Genomic DNA, 17,845 nt, shown 5'->3' with positions numbered 1-17,845 from the left:
AAAAAGTCAAAAAGGAAAAAGAAGTACTTTTCGATTACTCTTTAGCATGGACTTAAAAGTACATATAGTAGTTTTCACTGCAGTCAGGTTGTAGCCATCCTCTCCCCGCAATGACATTTCCTGACTCTGGGCTTCCAGGAAGTTATCAACTAAAATAGCGTCCCATGGACTCTGTACACACACAGGTCACTTGAAAATTACACGTGGTCGCATCCATAACCCATACTGGTTCTGTTTCTGTTGTCCGCTTTATTTGGGAGTAGCGCCTTGCTAAAGATGCCATGAATTAGCTTCCTTTAGTCTCTTGTCCAGTGGAATTAAGAATGGCTTTTTCCTCTGGTGCCAATAGGCTTACGAGGAGCTGTTTTGGCGGCGGCATATTAAATGTGTTCGACAAGTCAGGAGAGACAACTACGATGCCCTGAGGTCGGTGCTGTTTCAGATCTTCAGCCGGGGCCTCGCTTTCCCATCCTGGATGAAAGAAAAAGATATCGTGAAGGTACGTTAGGTCCTAACGCTGGAAATTTGGCAAAAGTCATGCTGATGGGAACTGCAACACAGAGTCCGGGGTCTTCTGCGGGTGGTTTGTATTGTACACAAGGTGTCAGGGGATTGAAGGTCCTTTAGCTCAGTCCTCTGTCTCTCATGCCAGTTTGCAAAGAAATCATCTCAGTCGTACTCAATTTTGTTTGTAATGCCAGCATTTTTTCTTGAGAAGGGCGTCTGTCTTTTCTAAGTAAAGTGGTCCTTTAATCCACTTTTCTGCTCTGGCTATTTGAGCATTGATAAGCACAGTGTGTAAGCTCCATCCCAAAGATGCCCTCATATCCTTTTTTGGTCAATCCGTCTCTCACCCTAGGCATCCACTGATAATGTTTTCTGTCCCTTTAGTTTTGCCTTTTCCAGAAGGTCAGAGAAATGGAATGCCCCATTGTGTAGACTTTTGAATCTGCCCTTTTCACTTAGCATAATGCATTTGCAGATCATCTGTGTTGTTCCATGGATTTGTAGTTCAGTGCTTTTATTGTTGAGTGGTGTTCCTTCATATGAATAGAAGACATCTTGTTTATCCATTCATGCTTAAGTTGAAGGATATGTGGATTGCTTCCAGTTTTTAACAGTTATGAATAAAACTGTTACAAATATTCCAATTCAGGATTTTGTATGAATGTAAGTTTTCATTCCTTTTGGGTAAATACTTAGGAATGAGATTGCTGGGTCACATGATAGGTTTTTCTTTAGCTTTGTAAGAACCTGCCAAGTCTTTTCCTAAGTGTCTCTGCCATTTTGCCTTCCCACCAATAACATGTGAGTTCCAGTTGTGCTACATTCTCAGATTTTTTGTTTGCTTTTTAGCCATTCTAATAAGCATGCATTTGTATCACTGCTTTTGGTTTGCATTCCTCTAACTGGTAGTGATATTGAACATCTTTTCAGGTGCTAATTTGCCACCCACATTGCCTCCTTGGAGAAGTCTTAGTTCAAATCCTTTGCCCAATTTTTTAAATTGAGTTTTGAGGGTTCTTTATATATTCTGAATACAAGTGCTTTATCAGATACATCATTTGCAAAGATTTTCACCCAGCCAGTGCCTTTTTTTTTTTCATTTTCTTGACAGTGCCAGGCAATATATTCTTGATAAATAACCTTAATATTTTTTAATGTAATATGCCTATTACATAAGTGTGAGCAAACTCTAGGAGATAGTGTAGGACAGGGAAACCTGGTGTGCTGCAGTCCATGGGGTCACAAAGAGTCAGACGTGACTTAGCAACTGAATGACAACAACGATATGCCTAACCACAGATGCACATTTAAGGATGGAGAAGCAAAGAAATATAAAGTATATGCATATGTATAACTCCACATTTCCATAACACCTTTTATTTAGAGTTGTTTTATTGGTGGTTTAGTTTAACGTAACAGTTGTCAAGTGTATGCTTGTGCCAGCCCTGTTGCTAGTTGCTGAGGACAGAGAGCATAGCCAAGACCCTGGGTTCCACAAGCTCAGCGGGGTGGAAGATGGATCAGATACCCACAATGGATCAGATTCTTATGCATGCCATGATCATATTTAATCCTGAAAAATGGATAGGATTGTCCTTCATTTACGGTGGAGGATGCGCTAAGAGGTAACAAAACTAGCGCTGGTTGAGTAACCTCTCAGCAGACCAGTGAAGAGCTAGGTTTGAACCACAGAAAGCATCCTTCTATAATCCATGTGTTCCCTGATGTAGTGGGTTGGCCAATTACTCTAATGCTGTTTGGTTAAACATAATTTCTAAGTGGATATACCTAGGAAGTCTGGGAAGTGTTTTATGTAAAAAGATTGTTTCTGTAGACATAGTGTTCATTCACATTTTCATCTGTTGTGAAACTGTGAATCAAGAAGGTGATCCAAATCAATCCACAAATCTAAAAAGAGACTATGTTTTACTTAACTGCCATTACAATCTTTTACACTGATGAATTCTGAATGAGATAAGATTACCTGCTGTGCCATATTCCGAGCTGTGTGTCAGACACGCTGAGATACTGACCACTGTTGGCATCTACTTCCTTTTCAAGCTTCCTGAAAAACTGCTCTTTTCGCAAGGTTGTAATTGGATCCAGCAGTACAGTTTTGGTCCTGAGAAGTATACGGGTTCCAATGTGTTTGGAAAATTACGGAAATGTGTGGAATTACTGAAAACACAGGTGAGTCTCCAGGGGAAAAAGATGAAGAATAAAAGCGTGCATCCCACACGCAGCCACTTGCCTCTTGTGTCAGGCATGTCGCTGTGTGTCCCGTGAGAAGGAGGTGCAGGCAGAAACACTCATCTAGTAACTGACCATTTCCTTTCCTGCTCTTCGTTCTCCTCCCAAGTAATGATCGAGAGCAATGTTGTTCTACACGGCTGTTAGGCCAGTTGTGGCTAACTAGCCAACCAACCTTAACAATCACACTTCTGTTTTTCTAGAAAAATGTGGTGTGAGGTCCAGACAAGACAGTGGGAGATGCCCTTTGGAATGCACCCTGTTAGTAACTCAGGGACAGCACAGATATTGTCATTTGACTAAGAGTTTTTCCTGCTTTTTACTAGACACAGATTTTAGATTGTTGAAATGAGTCCTCCTTGGGAAATGCCATTTCAGTGCCACGGCTTTCTGATCTGTAAAACTAATAAAATGAGTAGTCTCAACCCTGTACCGTTATTATGAGGATTTAATGAGCAAATACCCATAGATTGCTTTATATTCCAGTGGTGAAGTGGTGAAGAATGCTAGTGGTGAAGAATGCTAATTAGTACTCTTTGTCACTGGACTATCCTTTGTGTAATCCAGCATCCTTAGAGGTAGCTTTAGGAGGCTGATTTCTTTAGTATTCTACCTAGGAGGCAGTGTATTTTTGAAAAAATATCTAAACTACTTTGTTGTTGTAAAAGTAATCAATACTTAGGGTTACAACAGTCAGTGTCAAAATATATGAAATGAAAAGTTAATGGGTCCCCTCATTAATCCCTGGTTTGTTTTACAAGTACTTTAAAGATTATGCAATGGTGTGTGATTGACCTTTCCTTTTTAAGTTTCACTTAACATCTGTGTTTCTAGTGGACTGAATTTAGTGGAATTAAAGATTATCACAAGAGAGGAAGTATGTGCAACATCCTTTTTTCTGACGCTCTCCTGGAATGTAAACTTTACGAGGCCCTGAAGTTCATCATGCTCTATCAAGTCACCGAGGTTTATGAACAAATGAAGACCAAAAAGGTCATCCCCAGTCTTTTTCGACTCCTGTTTACCCGGGAAACCTCATCTGACCCCTTGAGCTTCATGATGAATCACCTGAATTCTGTTGGTGACACATGTGGACTGGAGCAGGTAAACGGGGCAGAAGAATCGTGTGTCTGATGAGGGACAATGCTGGCAATACTTCAGCATGTAGGTGATTGCAGTTTACTGTCAGCAGTGATAAAACCAGCTGCAAAGAGTGGCATGCATGCTGAGTCGCTTCAGTCACGTCTGACTCTGTGCGACCCCATGGATTGTGGCTCACGAGGCTCCTCTGTCCATGGACTTCTCCAGGCAAGAATACTGGAGAGGGTAGCCATTGCCTCCTGCAGGGAATCTTCCTGGACCAGGGATCGAACCTGGGTCTTCTGCATTGGCAGGCGATTCTTTACCACTGAGCCACCTGGGAATCCTGCAAAGAGGTGGTGGGTGGGTATTACTGCCCTCCAGTCAGAAAGAGTGATACAAGCCTTCCTGCCCTATGCCAGCTGCTGTGTCTTCACAGCTCGGTGGCCAGCGAGCCGGGCACCTGTCTGACCTTCACGCTGCCTCTCAGGTGGGAGCAGACTCTCCCACTATAGAGGTTACCTGGCAGGAAGTCCAGCTGCAAACTGAGATAACATTTGGGAAAGCATGTGGTTACTTAGTGCAGGTAAACAGACGTTATTGAAACTTTGAAAGTCCAGACAATGCTTTTCTATGCCCATAGCAAAGGGGCTTTGTTTTACTTTGCTTTCCTAGGAGGTACTCAAAATTACCTGACATTTTAAGAAAAATTAATCCATTTAAAATGATTTTTTAAAAAAAATTGGAAAGCAGGATAACTCTTATTACAAGCATTCCTTTATATTTTTTCCAAACAGCTTGCCCTGTGATTCCCCTACAGAGACCTTTCTCTGTTTGTCCCCTGCCTTCCATGCAGACGTCTTCCATGTCTGTCCCCAGTTCCACACCCACACACGGTTCACATGTGGGTCTGGCCACGAGCCCATCATCTCACGAGCTTCAGAACACTCTCCCTCCGCTGGAGAGGGGAGGCGGGCATTTGGGAATGTGCACCCGTGACCTTTCTTTCATCTCCTCCCACAGATTGATATGTTTATACTCGGATACTCCCTGGAAGTAAAGATAAAAGTGTTCAGACTGTTCAAGTTTAACTCCAGAGACTTTGAAGTCTGCTACCCAGAGGAGTCGCTCAGGGAGTGGCCGGAGATCTCCCTGCTGACCGAGAACGACCGCCACTACCACATTCCTGTCTTTTAAGTCAGGCTGGACTGGACACCAGCTCTCGCCAGTGACAGAAGTCACCCTTGCAAGTACTGTTTCTAGAAAACCAAAGCTAGCATTGCTGCCGGGGAAGGAGTCGGGACCCCCCTCTCAGGAGCACAGGAACCCTGGACAGGGGACCCCACGGCGCCTTTCCTCTGTTTTCACAGTTTCCTCCAGCGCAGCTGCACTAACGGGTTTGTGGGCTGGTGGCTTGCCCTTGTTTGTGAAGACTCTGGTCACTTCACACACAGTAGGGCACATTTAGTTTGAAAGAGAACAACAACAGGAAAAAAGTGAGAAGAGAAGGACTATGGGAAAAGGACTAAAGGGAAAGAATTTCTGGCTATAATCTTTATGTTCTTCATTAGGAATCTTGTCTTTGACTGATTTGGGATCTTCATAAACATGGCCTTATTTTATAAGCATTACCTTCCCAAGAATCTCTGTGGTATATTGATTTTCCAGAACCCTTTGATTAACTTTAAAATTGTGCATGTGTGTGTGTTTATACTCACATGCATGTATACATGTATAGTTTTATATATACACATCTAAACACATACATACACATAGCCACTACTTTGTAATGTTGTACAATTTGTTTTATATCTTTTTACTTATTTTTTTAAACTGTTGCATCTGGTCAGTTTGTTTTACATAGACCAAAAAGATACATTCTACAAATTAAGGCAACTCAATGACAGTTATTGAACTGTCACAAAATTATTAAACTGGTGTATTTAATGTGTATTTACATGTGTATTTAATGTGCGTAGGTAGAACTCATGCCCGCCCCGCCCCCCCCCCCCCCCCCGCCCCCATATCTGTATTCTAATCCCGGGAACCTGTGAATAGGTTGGGTTAAACGGCAAAGGAGAATAAGGTCACAGGTGGAGCTAAGGTACTAATCCACTAACTTTGAAATAGAGAGAGTGGTCTGGATTCTCCAGGTGGGCCCAGCGTAATCACAAGGGTCCTTAAAGTAGAAGAGGGGACTTGGGAGAGGATCAGTCAGGGGGCAGATAGGAGGAAGCGATGAACAATGAGAGACAGAGGCAAGGCAGCCGGTTTTGTTCATTGCAGCAGCTACAAGGAGGACGTTACTGCAGTTACATGAAGGAGCCACAAGCCGAAGACCGTGGGCGGCCTCTGGAAGCTAGAAAAGGCCAGAGAACACGTTCTCCCCCAGAGCCTCAGGCAGCAACGAGGCCCTGCCAACACTTTGATTTTAGCCCCGTGGAACCTGTGTCAGGCCTCTAACCTAGAGACCTGTGAGATGATAAACGTGTTAAGTTGCTAAGTTTGTGGTGCGTGTTACAGCAACCGTAGACAACTAACACTCAGGCTCACTAACTTCTGGTCGTCTCTATTTTGGGAATACTTTTCCAGTTTATTTTGGCAGTCTTTATTTTGGAGGTACTTTGCTAGTCCTGTTTTGTATTTCGGCAAATACAGAGTAACTTAAAATCTTGGCTAATGGGATACTATTTCAAAGTTACAAACCCCTTCTAAGAATGACTTACTTATTAACATGTTTGATGCTAATGTTTTCTCATGTTTCCATATGTTTACTGTAAATAAAAAGGAGGTATGTTAGATGCTGTGGTCTATGAAACTAACATTTAGATTTGTCTGTAATGGGGACACTCACCTGCCTGTACCACATAAGCCAGTGTTGGGCCTGCTGCCATTTTGTCCTCTGGGTGAAGAGCTGAAGAGTATTGAGCTCAGACTGAGGGGCTTTGCGATACCTTGAGAGCCACATGAAGCAGGATCTTTACGGCCTTTAGTACTTGATCTCCACAGCCCTTACCTGCATCTATGGGTTTTCATAACCCTTGGGCTTCCCTGGTGGCTCAGTCGGTAAAGAATCTGCCCACAGTTCAGGACACCTGGGTTTGATCTCTGGGTCGGGAAGATCCCCTGGAGGAAGGCATGGCAACCCACTCCAGTATTCTTGTCTGGAGAATCCCCATGGACAGAGGAGCCTGGTGGGCTATAGTCCACGGGGTCACACAGAGTCTGACACGACTGAAATAACTTAGCATGGCATGGGCAGCTTGTCACGTTATCAACCCATGATGTTTATCCTTAACTGGCTGGGGGATGGGGCAGGGTAGGAAAAGAATTCTTTAAATAGAGGGGCAAGACCAAATTGTGAAAAACATTTAAATATGATAATAATGAAAGTAAGATATAATAAGACTCTTCAGTAGTTACTGTGTTTGGGGGAAAACATCAAAACAGAAGATTTTAAGGGATGAGGTATTGGGTGTTTTTGTTTTTAATTCAGTTGTGTGATGAATGTAACAAACTAATTAGAAGGAACTACAGATAAATTAGCACCATTTTTAAATGCTAGACGGGTTTGATCCCTGGGTCAGGAAGATCCCCTGGAGAAGGAAATGGCAACCCACTCCAGTATTCTTGCCTGGGAAATCCCATGGATGGAGGAGCCTGATGGGCTACAGTCCATGGGGTCACAGAAGAGTCAGACATGACTTAGAGGCTAAACAACAACAACAGCTTATTTGAACATGGGATGTGTTCTAAGAAGCATTCCTGAAGTACAGAAATATTGTTTCCACTGAAATAGCCTTTTTGTAAACAAAGAATATTTCTTGCTTCTAACTTGTAAAACCTCAGATGGAACATCTAGACAGAACCAAATACAGGTTGGTGGTTAAAACTATGAGTATAGCGTTTTACTGTTCTGTTTTGCTCACCCTTGAGTTTGAAAAGGTGGAGTGAAGGTCAAACCAGTAACATTAGGGGGCTTCATGGACAGCATACAACTTGGCTGCATTGCTCCTTAGCATACATCAACATGTCCATATGGACAAACCCAGAAGCTTGAGACTTCGCTGGTCCCATGTTCTGTTCTCACCGTCATCCCCAAAGACAGAACCTGGGGAACAACTGGGGAACCACCCCATGTACCTGCCAGTCTCAGCTTGTGTCCACCTCTCAGCATGTCCATGGACTTCCTGTGGGTGCTGGCCTCTCTGCTGGACCAGCTTTGAGGGAAGGGCCCCGGGGCTAGGTGGTGAGAAGGGCTTGGTGCAAACTGACAACGGGGGTGAAAACCTAAAAAGCTGCACAAATATTCTGGAACTTTCAGTGTGTGAATCTAAGTAGACACATTTATGACTTACTTGAAGATTCCCTGGAGGAGGAAATGGCAACCCACTCCATCCAGTACTCTTGCCTGCAAAATCCCATGGACAGAGGAGCCTGGCAGGCTACAGTCCATGGGGTCGCAAGAGTTGGACATGACTGAGCACACACACTGTATCACACTATAAATTAAAAAAAAAAACAAACAGAGATGAGGTGATACTTGGTGAAAATGTTGTAAAATATTCATATTTTATAGCTAAATAAGATAAATATGTGTTTCTCTTATCAGGAGCTAGCCTTAGGTGCAATTAAGCATGATTAAAGGGAAAGCTCAGCACTGGTGTATATTTGACCTATGTTTAATTTTAGTCATAAAATGGTAAATGAGAAATTAATTTTCCCTAACCCTAACTCTGGCAGGCTACAGTCCATGGGGTCGCAAGAGTTGGACATGACTGAGCACACACACTATATCACACTATAAATTAAAAAAAAAAAAACAGAGATGAGGTGATACTTCAGTCTTCTTATGAGACCAGTTGTGTTATTAGTTGCGTTTTTGGTTGTCCCTCCTGAGTCCCTGTCTTCATGCAAACACACTGAAGACACTCCACGCACTGAACAGGAAGAGGAAATGTCACACAATTCTCTTTTTAAAGCAGGAAGTAAAGTGCCTTTTCCTCTTTGAACACTGTGGCAGAGCAGTGCTTGCGAAACTATCTGTGGTGAGTGTGGTGATGGACCCATTTTTTGAATTTCCCATTCTTGGCAGACGGGCACTTTTGTAAAAGTAAAATGTTGCACCGAGATCGGATTGCTATAAGAGTTTCTCAACACTTGCTCTCAGTTCCTGTATACATTCTTGCGGACAAGCAGAAAGAGCTTGCAATGTGGCACTGGTCTATAGAGCACACTAAAACAGGAGTTTCGGGCAAGAATCAATATATTCCGATGTTATTTCTCTGGGAGTTTGGGATTTTGCCAGCATGAGAGGGCGGTGCTTTTGTTTTGTTTTGCTATTGGGCTAACCAAGGCCACTGTGTGGAGTTGTCCGGTGTGTGCCTTGCTCAGGACACCTGACTGAAGAGGTGCGTGGGGGCTGGGGTCTCTCTTCTGAGTCATGACCCTCTGCTTGGCAGAGCTCCTTGGATCAGTCATCAGTCCCAGTTACATTTGCTACTTTTTGAGAAGGCTTCCATGGGTTTCTACCTTCTCTCAGCAGAAATTAGCAAGAAACACCTTTTGATTCCAGTTCTTTATGCTTAACAAGAATCTTCACATTTCTTTCTTTACTGGATTTTAAGCTCCTGTGGGAAGGAGTGTGGGTCTTACATCACCATGACTAGACCAGTGCTCACACTAATAGCAAACCAACAAGTTGGTAACGAAAGCCACGTGCAGCTGTTAACCTTCTTCAAGAAGCAAAGAATCATAGTGTGATGATTTCCTTCCTTCCTTCCTTCTTTTTTTATTGATCCAAAACTTGAAGAGACCAAGTTTTTAGACAGAGTCTTGGGGAGAGAAGCAGAGTCGGGCACGACTGAGCGACTTCAGTTTCACTTTTCACTTTCATGCATTGGAGAAGGAAACGGCAACCCACTCCAGTGTTCTTGCCTGGAGAATCCCAGGGACAGAGGAGCCTGGTAGGAGGCCGTCTATGGGGTCACGCAGAGTCGGACACGACTGAAGTGACTTAGCAGCAGCAGCAACATATTCATCAAGTCAGAGTGACCTATGAAATGGCCACAATAGACATAAGAGGTCAAATCAAGTATGGCTAACATTTTATCTGCAGTGAAGTTAAAATTAACCAACGACATCTAGTTCCATCGAGAAACAGGTTCTTAAACAAATATGGCTCACGAAAGAACATTATTTATTGGGGTCACAGACTCCTAAGAGCGAACAGAACCTTAAGATGTCTGGAGAATACACATCTCATGTTCCCTCTGCTGTGGAAGAGGCCTGACCCCAGCCTGGACTCCGCAGAGCCTCCAGGCAGGTCCCAGGTAGGAGGCAGCGGGGTAGGGTGGGGCTGGTGTGGCAAACAGGGCACAAGGGCATAGCAGCCCGAATCCACAAAGCCGTGGCAGGTACGCCGGAGCCCAGCTCAGGTGTTTGTCAAAGTCAGAAGCTGAAGGACGCACCCCTTGGCGTGCATGACTGAAATCAGGGAAAATGAAGGCCTGGAAGCTTATCAGCAGCACAGAGCCAATAACTTCTGGTGGCAAATGGGATAGGAGAGAGTTCTCAAACATCAGGTGGCTTGTAAGGGCTCTTCTCCACCAGACACATCCATTTTGTGCCTTGGTTACTGAGGGTCTTCACGCATCTGAAAGACACTGCTCGGCCTTCACAGGCCCTGTGGATGGCAGGCTAATGAGGGCACAGATTCAATGTCTGTAATAGGGAAGAGATTTGAGCACATCTGTGAATTTCAATTCTGTATGGGGTTTTAGTGCAAATGACAAATGTTTATGAGCTTCAGTTGCTGTTTTATGATTAATATGAAATACTGCCCAAGCCTCAGTCCCGCCTGAAATGCAAGAAATGTTTTCTAACATATTCTGGGTTCTGTTCCAGCTGTTTGGTGGTAAGGACAGAAAACCACTTAAGTCAGTTTGATAAGGAGAATCCCACAGACCAACAGGACAGGAAGTACGGCCAGTCCTCCTGGAAGGCGCGCCTGGGGCCTGAGAGCCAAGAATTAGAGTTTCCAGCTGCATCTCTCATGAGTCACGGAGAGATGGTCTCATCGTTCCAGATTTCCCGCCTCACTCTGTAAGTGATTCTTTCTTTCCCTTCTTCCCTTTGTCTCTCTTCACCTCTGTCTCTCCCTCTCATTCTTTGGGCACACAAGGCTGCTCCTGCCACTGAGGGAAGCTGCAGCTTAGTTCACGAGTTAAAAAAGCCTGAGAAGTAGAATCTGATGGGCTCAACCTGTGATGGCCGATGAACCATGTGCACGGCTCTAGACAATCATCTGTGACCTGGGTAGGGGGCCAGGTGCCTGCAGCATAAATTTGACGTTTTCTGGGAATTTGGTGTGATCAGGGCGTGCCTCAAGCCATTAAATACACATGGGGTTTTTCACAGCTCAGGGGCACAGAAGAATCGGCATTCAGGGCACCTAGTAATTAAGGTTGGTAATCAATTAGCATCTCACTAACAGAAATGTTAACGAGCTCTTTGGAGAATAAAGACAAATGTGGTGGTATCAAAGGCTAGGGTGACAGTCACACAAGGTTGGCCTCATGAGGCAGTTTTCTCAGTGGTTGGAGGGAGATAGGAAAAAAAGTTACAGGCGTCCAGAGTAATCCCTTCACCTGCAGGTTTGTTGCTATTGATCTGTCTAGATAAATAGCTGAGAAGACACACACGTGCTGCTTTAGAAACAAGACCTGAAGTCTGCTGAGCTTTTCTGCAGCGTTCTGATGGAAAGAGATGTACGGTTCTTCTTTGTCCTCTAAACCTCACCTATGCGCATTTTCCGCCGAACCTCTGGCCTGCGGTTGGCTAGCTCTGTAAAGTACTCTGGCTCCGGTACTTGAATTCCATGCTGTAAAGGGTGAATTTGACGTTGTCTGCTTCCTCCAGGTTCCATGACGACTTCCTTAATTTGTTGTTCTCTTTGTGCCCTGGATAGTAAATTCTTACCGGCAGTGGAAATTGGCTTCTGCACTCTTAAGCATAAGCACCACGGTCAACTCTGATTGCCTGGCACCCCACACACAGAATTCCCAACAGCTCTACCACAGGTTAATGTTTACTGTAATGAGATATTGTTTTCCCTATGCTTCTTTAAAAAAAAATAATCTGTCATTTGTGGTTGACTGGGTGGGTCTCTGTTGCAGTGCCAGGCTCTTTGTTGCTGCATACGGGCTTCCTCTAGTCAGGGAACACAGGCTTCTCGTTGCAGCGCTTCTCTTGGGAGCCCGGGCTCTGGAGCCTGCAGGCTTCAGTAGCTGCAGCACACGAGCTCAGTAGTTGGTTGCGGCATGGGGGCTTAGTGGCTACAGCACAAGGTCTCAGTTACAACATGTGGGATCTTCCCAGACCAGGGATCGAACCCATGTCCCCTGCATTGGCAGGAGGATTCTTAACCACTAGACCACCAGGGAAGTTCTCCCCTCCTGCCGCCCCCACCTCTTATTGCTTCTACAGGATATTTGTTAAAATACGGCCTGGAGCCAGGGGACAGCACAGAGAACCCAGGACCACAGAAGGGTAAACCTGCTGGTTGTTCTCATTGGTCCGCTCACATTTGTGGCTTCCTAGACATTAAATAAATAACAATGGGAAGTCTTTGAAGAGCCTCGTGGTGAATATCAGGAAAGATAGCTTGCTGTAGTAAGTGAATATCCATGAAATCTATTTCTGGACCAACCTGTGCTGGAGGCATTAAACTTACCTACATTTCACAGGTTAACAAAACAACTAAACTAAGCCAAGGTAAGTTGGGCTTAAAAACAGAGAGACAGAAGAGGAAATAGTTTCTATGAGCTAATGATTGGCAAGACCTAACGGAATGGGTGAATGTGTTGAAGAATGCTGTAAAAATCACAATAACAAGAGCAGTCAGACTTAAAGCTTCATTTTAATAACCTCAGACACCAACTTGAATATCCATGTGGGAAGAAGCAAGCATCTTATAAGACAGATACTGTTGGTGTTAAACCCATAGTTACTTACTTACCCAGCTCAGGAAGAAGTAAATATATATGGTGACATGATTTGAAATAGTTCCAAGCTATCTCCCTTGCTTTCCTCTTAAATCATCCCCAGATGATGAGATTTTCAAAGTCAGCTATTGTGCTGAACACAGGGCAATGATGAAAAATTGTAACCAAAAGCATTTTCAAATGAGTGAAACAAAATAGGCTTCTTCAAATATGACCTGGAAAGGAGTCTCTCAACATAAAACCATGTAATAACTTCTATACATTTCAGGAATATAAGCAAATATGTGATGAGGGATAGCTACTTCAATAAATGTAGCAGTGCTTCAGAGTTGCTATTTGTAGGCTGATGGTCCTAAGAAGATGCTGTCTTCAGTGCCATGGTATCCTAACGGGGACCAGGGAGTTCAGCATCATCCATGTGGCAGACCAGAAACCTGTCAAGTCCTTGTCACAGAGAGAATCAAGTATCACACTGAGTTACTGCCTTTGTGATTAATGATCCACTGTCTGACAGCCACTTGTCTTTACAGGAGCATTCTGTTTCTCAGCAGCCAGCCACACGTTTGGTCCCTCCATGCAACTGCAGGCAAACTCAATTCCATATCCCCTCACAGCAACTCTTTGGTCTCAGAGAGAGGATTTTATGAATCTCTTACCAAGGATTTTTCAGATCAAGGTCAAGCTATGGATCTTTCAGATTATGCCTTCAAGACACCCAGCATCCAAAGTGACTGTTCAGGAGACCCAGAGGTCACACCTATGTAACTATATAACCTTTCAGGATAAAACCAACATTTTTTCAAAAGGAGGATAGGGAAGTAAAGATGTTCAATGACCTAACAACCCAATGTTCAACATCCAAAAAATTACTAGACATGCAAAAGATCAGGAAATAAGACCACATAACCAGAAAAAGAAAAATAATCAATAGAAAAAGGCCCAGCAATGACAGAGATGGTGTAATTAGGATGCAAAGACATTGAAATAACTATTACAAATATGTTCAACATGTTTAAGGATCTTTAAATAATAGGAATATAGTCAGGAGAGATAGTGAAGACATAAAGATCCAAATGGAACTTCTAAAAATGAAAATCAAGATATCTGAATTGGAAAAATACACTGGATGGGACTAACTGCAGCTTAGACGTGGGAAAAGAAAAGATCAGTGAACTTGAAGATGCATCAATACAAACAACACAATCTGAAACATAAAACAGATAAATAAGACCTCAGTGATCTGGGAATAGTATCAAGTGGTGCACTACTTAACACATTAAGTGGTTAATTAGAGTCCAAGAAAAGTGTCTATTGGCAGGAGAAGGAGACAAAAAGATATATGAAGAAATAATGGCTGAAAAATGCAAAATTTAATTAAAAAAAAAAACTATGAACTCACAAATCTAAGAACCTTAAGCAACCCCAGGTAGCATAAACGCACACGCACACACACATCAGAGCACATCAAAATTGAGTTTCTGAAAGACAGTGATAAAGAGAAAAATCTTAAAATCAGCCAGAGGAAAAAGGCGAATGATGTACAGGGGAATAAAGAGAAGAATGAGAGCTGTTGCTGCTGCTGCTAAGTCTCTTCAGCAGTGTCTGACTCTGTGCGACCCCATAGATGGCAGCTCACCAGGCTCCCCTGTCCCTGGGATTCTCCAGGCAGGAACACTGGACTGGGTTGCCATTTCCTTCTCCAATGCGCGAAAGTGAAGTCGCTTAGTCATGTCGGACTTAGCGACCCCATGGACTGCAGCCTACCAGGCTCCTCCATCCATGGGATTTTCCAGGCAAGAGTACTAGAGTGGGGTGCCATTGCCTTCTCCAAGAATGAGAGCAGATTCCATAAATGATACAAGTCATAAGACAATGGTTCGGCATCTTTAAACTGTAGAGTAAAAAAATACTGTCAACATAGACTTCTGTATCCAGCAAGTATCTTCTTTAAAAATTTCACCTTAAAGTGAAATTAAGACTTACTAAGACAAACAAAAGCTGAGAGGCTTTACCATTTAGCACCACTGTGTAAGTGATGTTAAAGAATATTCTTTAGATAGAAGAAAAATAAAACCAGATGGGGACTTGGATCTGTACAAAGGAATGAGAAGTACAAGAAATGGAAAATATGTGGGTAAATACAAAAATATTTTTATTTTAACATTTCTTCTGAGAGTAATTATATAAAGCAAAAATAACAAACACATTGGGTTCATAGCTTAGGCAAAAATAAAATGTATAATAATGACAGCACAAAGAATGGAAGGGGAAATGGAATTATACTGTTATAAGGGAAATGGGAGTATACATAACATTCAACATAATGGGCTAGATGAAGCACAAGCTGGAATCAAGATTGCCAAGAGAAATATCAATAACCTCAGATATGCAGATGATACCACTCTTATGTCAGAAAGCAAAGAGGAATTGAAGAGCCTCTTGATGAAAGTGAAAGAGGAGAGTGAAAAAGATGGCTTAAAACTCAACATTCAGAAAACTAAGATCATGGCACCCGGTCCCATCACTTCCTGGCAAATAGATGGAGAAACAATGGAAACCGTGACAGACGTTCTTTTCTTGGGCTCCAAAATCACTGCAGATGATGACTGCAGCCATGAAATTAAAAGATGCTCGTTCCTTGGAAGAAAAGCTATGACCAACCTAGATAGCATATTAAAAAGCAGAGACATCACTTTGCCAACAAAGGTCCATCTAGTCAAAGCTATGGTTTTTCCAGTAGTCATGTATGGATGTGAGAATTGGGCCATAAAGAAAGCTGAGCACCAAAGAATGGTGCTTTTGAACTGTGGTGTTAGAGAAGACTCTTGAGAGTCCTTTGGACTGCAAGGAGATCCAACCAGTCAGTCTTAAAGGAAATCAACCCTGAATATTCACTGGAGGGACTGATGCTGAAACTGAAGCTCCAATACTTTGGCCACCTCATGAGAAGAGCCATCTCACTGAAAAAGACCCTGATGCGGGGAAAGATTGAAGGCAGGAGGAGAAGGGGATGACAGAGGATGAGATGGTTGGATGGCATCACTGATGCAATGGACATAAACTTGGGTAAGCTCCGGGAGATGGTGAAGGACAGGGAAGCCTGCTCTGTTGCAGTCCATTTGGTTGGGAAGAGTCAGACACGACTTGGCAACTGAACAACAACATATATTAATTATTATGGGTTGGTTTTTTTTTTTTTAATAAAGACTCTAAAGGAACCACCAGAAAGAAACCACATTAATACATTTGGAAAAAAGATATTATAAACATAATAAATGTTGCTGGGTGATATGAAATGATACAGCATATTTAAATTAAACCTCAAAGAAGAGTAGAGGCAGATGGGATGTCATTAAGGAAAAGAAGAATACTGATGAGATTCTGTGCACCATGGAAGAATAGCTGTCTTGCAGATGGGCTTATAGCTGAAGAAAATCACTGAAGAAAAAGGGGTTAAGGAAAGAATCATCATGGAATGTAAATGGGAAGATTTTGCTTTTGAAAATATTTGAACTCAAGATCCATCTCCCAGCTTCTCAGAATGACTGGGGCTCCTGTGTGTGACTGCTCAGAATGATGCAGTTTCCTTGGAAAGAGAAGTAATTCAGTAATAAAAACATCTTTAATGAAAACAAGTCATATGATTTATTTCACAAATTGTCTTAGTATATCATGCATATGTAATTATTCACAAATGTTAGATAAGAAGTTAACAGAGGCAAGTGACTTGTCTAAGATCTCATGTTGAATGAATGCCTGGCACATAACAGTCAATATATTTTGCTAAGTGGATTAATGAAATATCTGATCCTTGGCGTTCTGGTCAACTGCTCTCAAAAATGTAAAAATAAAGGCAAGCATAACTGCCATATGGCAGTGTTGAAAAGAAGAAAAGCAGAGGAGAAATGTCACTGTTAGGAAACTTTTACAGGATTTTGGTAGCCTTTTGTAAGCTACCTTTGAAAAGATGGCACACGTAGGGAGCTGTCCCTGGTGCTGAACCTATTTGTCATGAGGTGAATAGGTCAGGATTGCTGTTGGTTTTAGTTGCTAAGTTGTGTCTGACTCTTTGTGATCCCATGGACTGTAGCCTGCAAGGCACCTCTGTCCATGGGATTCTTCAGGCAAGAATCCTGGAGTGGGTTGCCACTTCCTTCTCAGGGGGATCTTCCCAACCCAGGGACTGAACCCTTGTCTCCTACACTGGCAGGTGGATTCTTTACTGCTGAGCCACCAGGCAAGCCAGGTCAGAGGATGGTCTTCAACAATTCTGATATATATTTTCTTCTGGAATTCTATTACCAATGACAATACTAACAATAGTTTTATTTATAATTTTTTTCCCTTTATAAACATTGTAAGGACTATTTTTAAAATTACATCTTTGTTGTTATTTAAGGCAAATTTAATGTACAAAGTGTTTAATTCAGTAGATTTTAGTGTAGTCACAAAGTTGTAGAATTATCACCACTATCTAATTCTAAAATATTTTTATTACTTCCAAATAAGCCTCACAAAACCCCTCTCTTAAGCCTCTAGAAACCAGGAATTTACTTCTTGTCTGTAAGATTTGCATATCCTGGAAATTTTTAAAAATGGAATTGAAAGAGACATGTGTACCTCAATGTTCATGGCAGCACTGTTTATAATAGCCAGGACATGGAAGCAACCTAGATGTCCATCAGCAGATGAATGGATAAGAAAGCTGTGGTACATATACACAATGGAGTATGACTCAGCCATTAAAAAGAATACATTTGAATCAGTTCTAATGAGGTGGATGAAACTGGAGCCTATTATAAAGAGTGAAGTAAGCCAGAAAGAAAAACACCAATACAGTATACTAACGCATGTATATGGAATTTAGAAAGATGGCAACAATAACCCGGTGTACGAGACAGCAAAAGAGACACTGATGTGTAGAATAGTCTTTTGGACTCTGTGGGAGAGGGAGAGGGTAGGATGATTTGGGAGAATGGCATTGAAACATGTATAAAATCATA

General features: G+C 42.5%; 2 protein-coding genes across 5 annotated transcripts in view; both read left to right on the top strand.

The window, feature by feature from the left end:
* The window catches only part of OTULINL (OTU deubiquitinase with linear linkage specificity like), a 29,917-nt gene extending 23,279 nt beyond the window's left edge, over positions 1-6,638 (top strand). Inside the window, exons 5-8 of one of the 2 annotated variants that reach the window (XM_027520106.1) lie at positions 350-499; positions 2,569-2,697; positions 3,592-3,861; positions 4,861-6,638. In XM_027520106.1, the coding sequence (XP_027375907.1) occupies positions 350-499; positions 2,569-2,697; positions 3,592-3,861; positions 4,861-5,034 (723 nt within the window). In that variant the 3' untranslated portion in view covers positions 5,035-6,638. The remainder of the gene's footprint in view (positions 1-349; positions 500-2,568; positions 2,698-3,591; positions 3,862-4,860) is intronic. The other variant, XM_027520107.1, reaches the window with a different exon arrangement.
* Positions 6,639-9,798: 3,160 nt separating this feature from the next.
* Positions 9,799-17,845, top strand: part of OTULIN (OTU deubiquitinase with linear linkage specificity) — a 71,745-nt gene continuing 63,698 nt past the window's right edge. For 2 of the 3 annotated variants that reach the window (XM_027520569.1, XM_027520572.1), the window contains exons 1-2: positions 9,799-10,169; positions 10,744-10,941. In XM_027520569.1, the coding sequence (XP_027376370.1) occupies positions 10,892-10,941 (50 nt within the window). In that variant the 5' untranslated portion in view covers positions 9,799-10,169; positions 10,744-10,891. Of the gene's footprint in view, positions 10,170-10,743; positions 10,942-17,845 lie in introns of those variants that run through there. The other variant, XM_027520573.1, reaches the window with a different exon arrangement.

The sequence above is a fragment of the Bos indicus x Bos taurus genome, chromosome 20 (assembly GCF_003369695.1).
Source record: "Bos indicus x Bos taurus breed Angus x Brahman F1 hybrid chromosome 20, Bos_hybrid_MaternalHap_v2.0, whole genome shotgun sequence".
Taxonomy (NCBI): Eukaryota; Metazoa; Chordata; class Mammalia; order Artiodactyla; family Bovidae; genus Bos; species Bos indicus x Bos taurus.
This window is presented reverse-complemented; position numbering and strand designations above follow the sequence as displayed.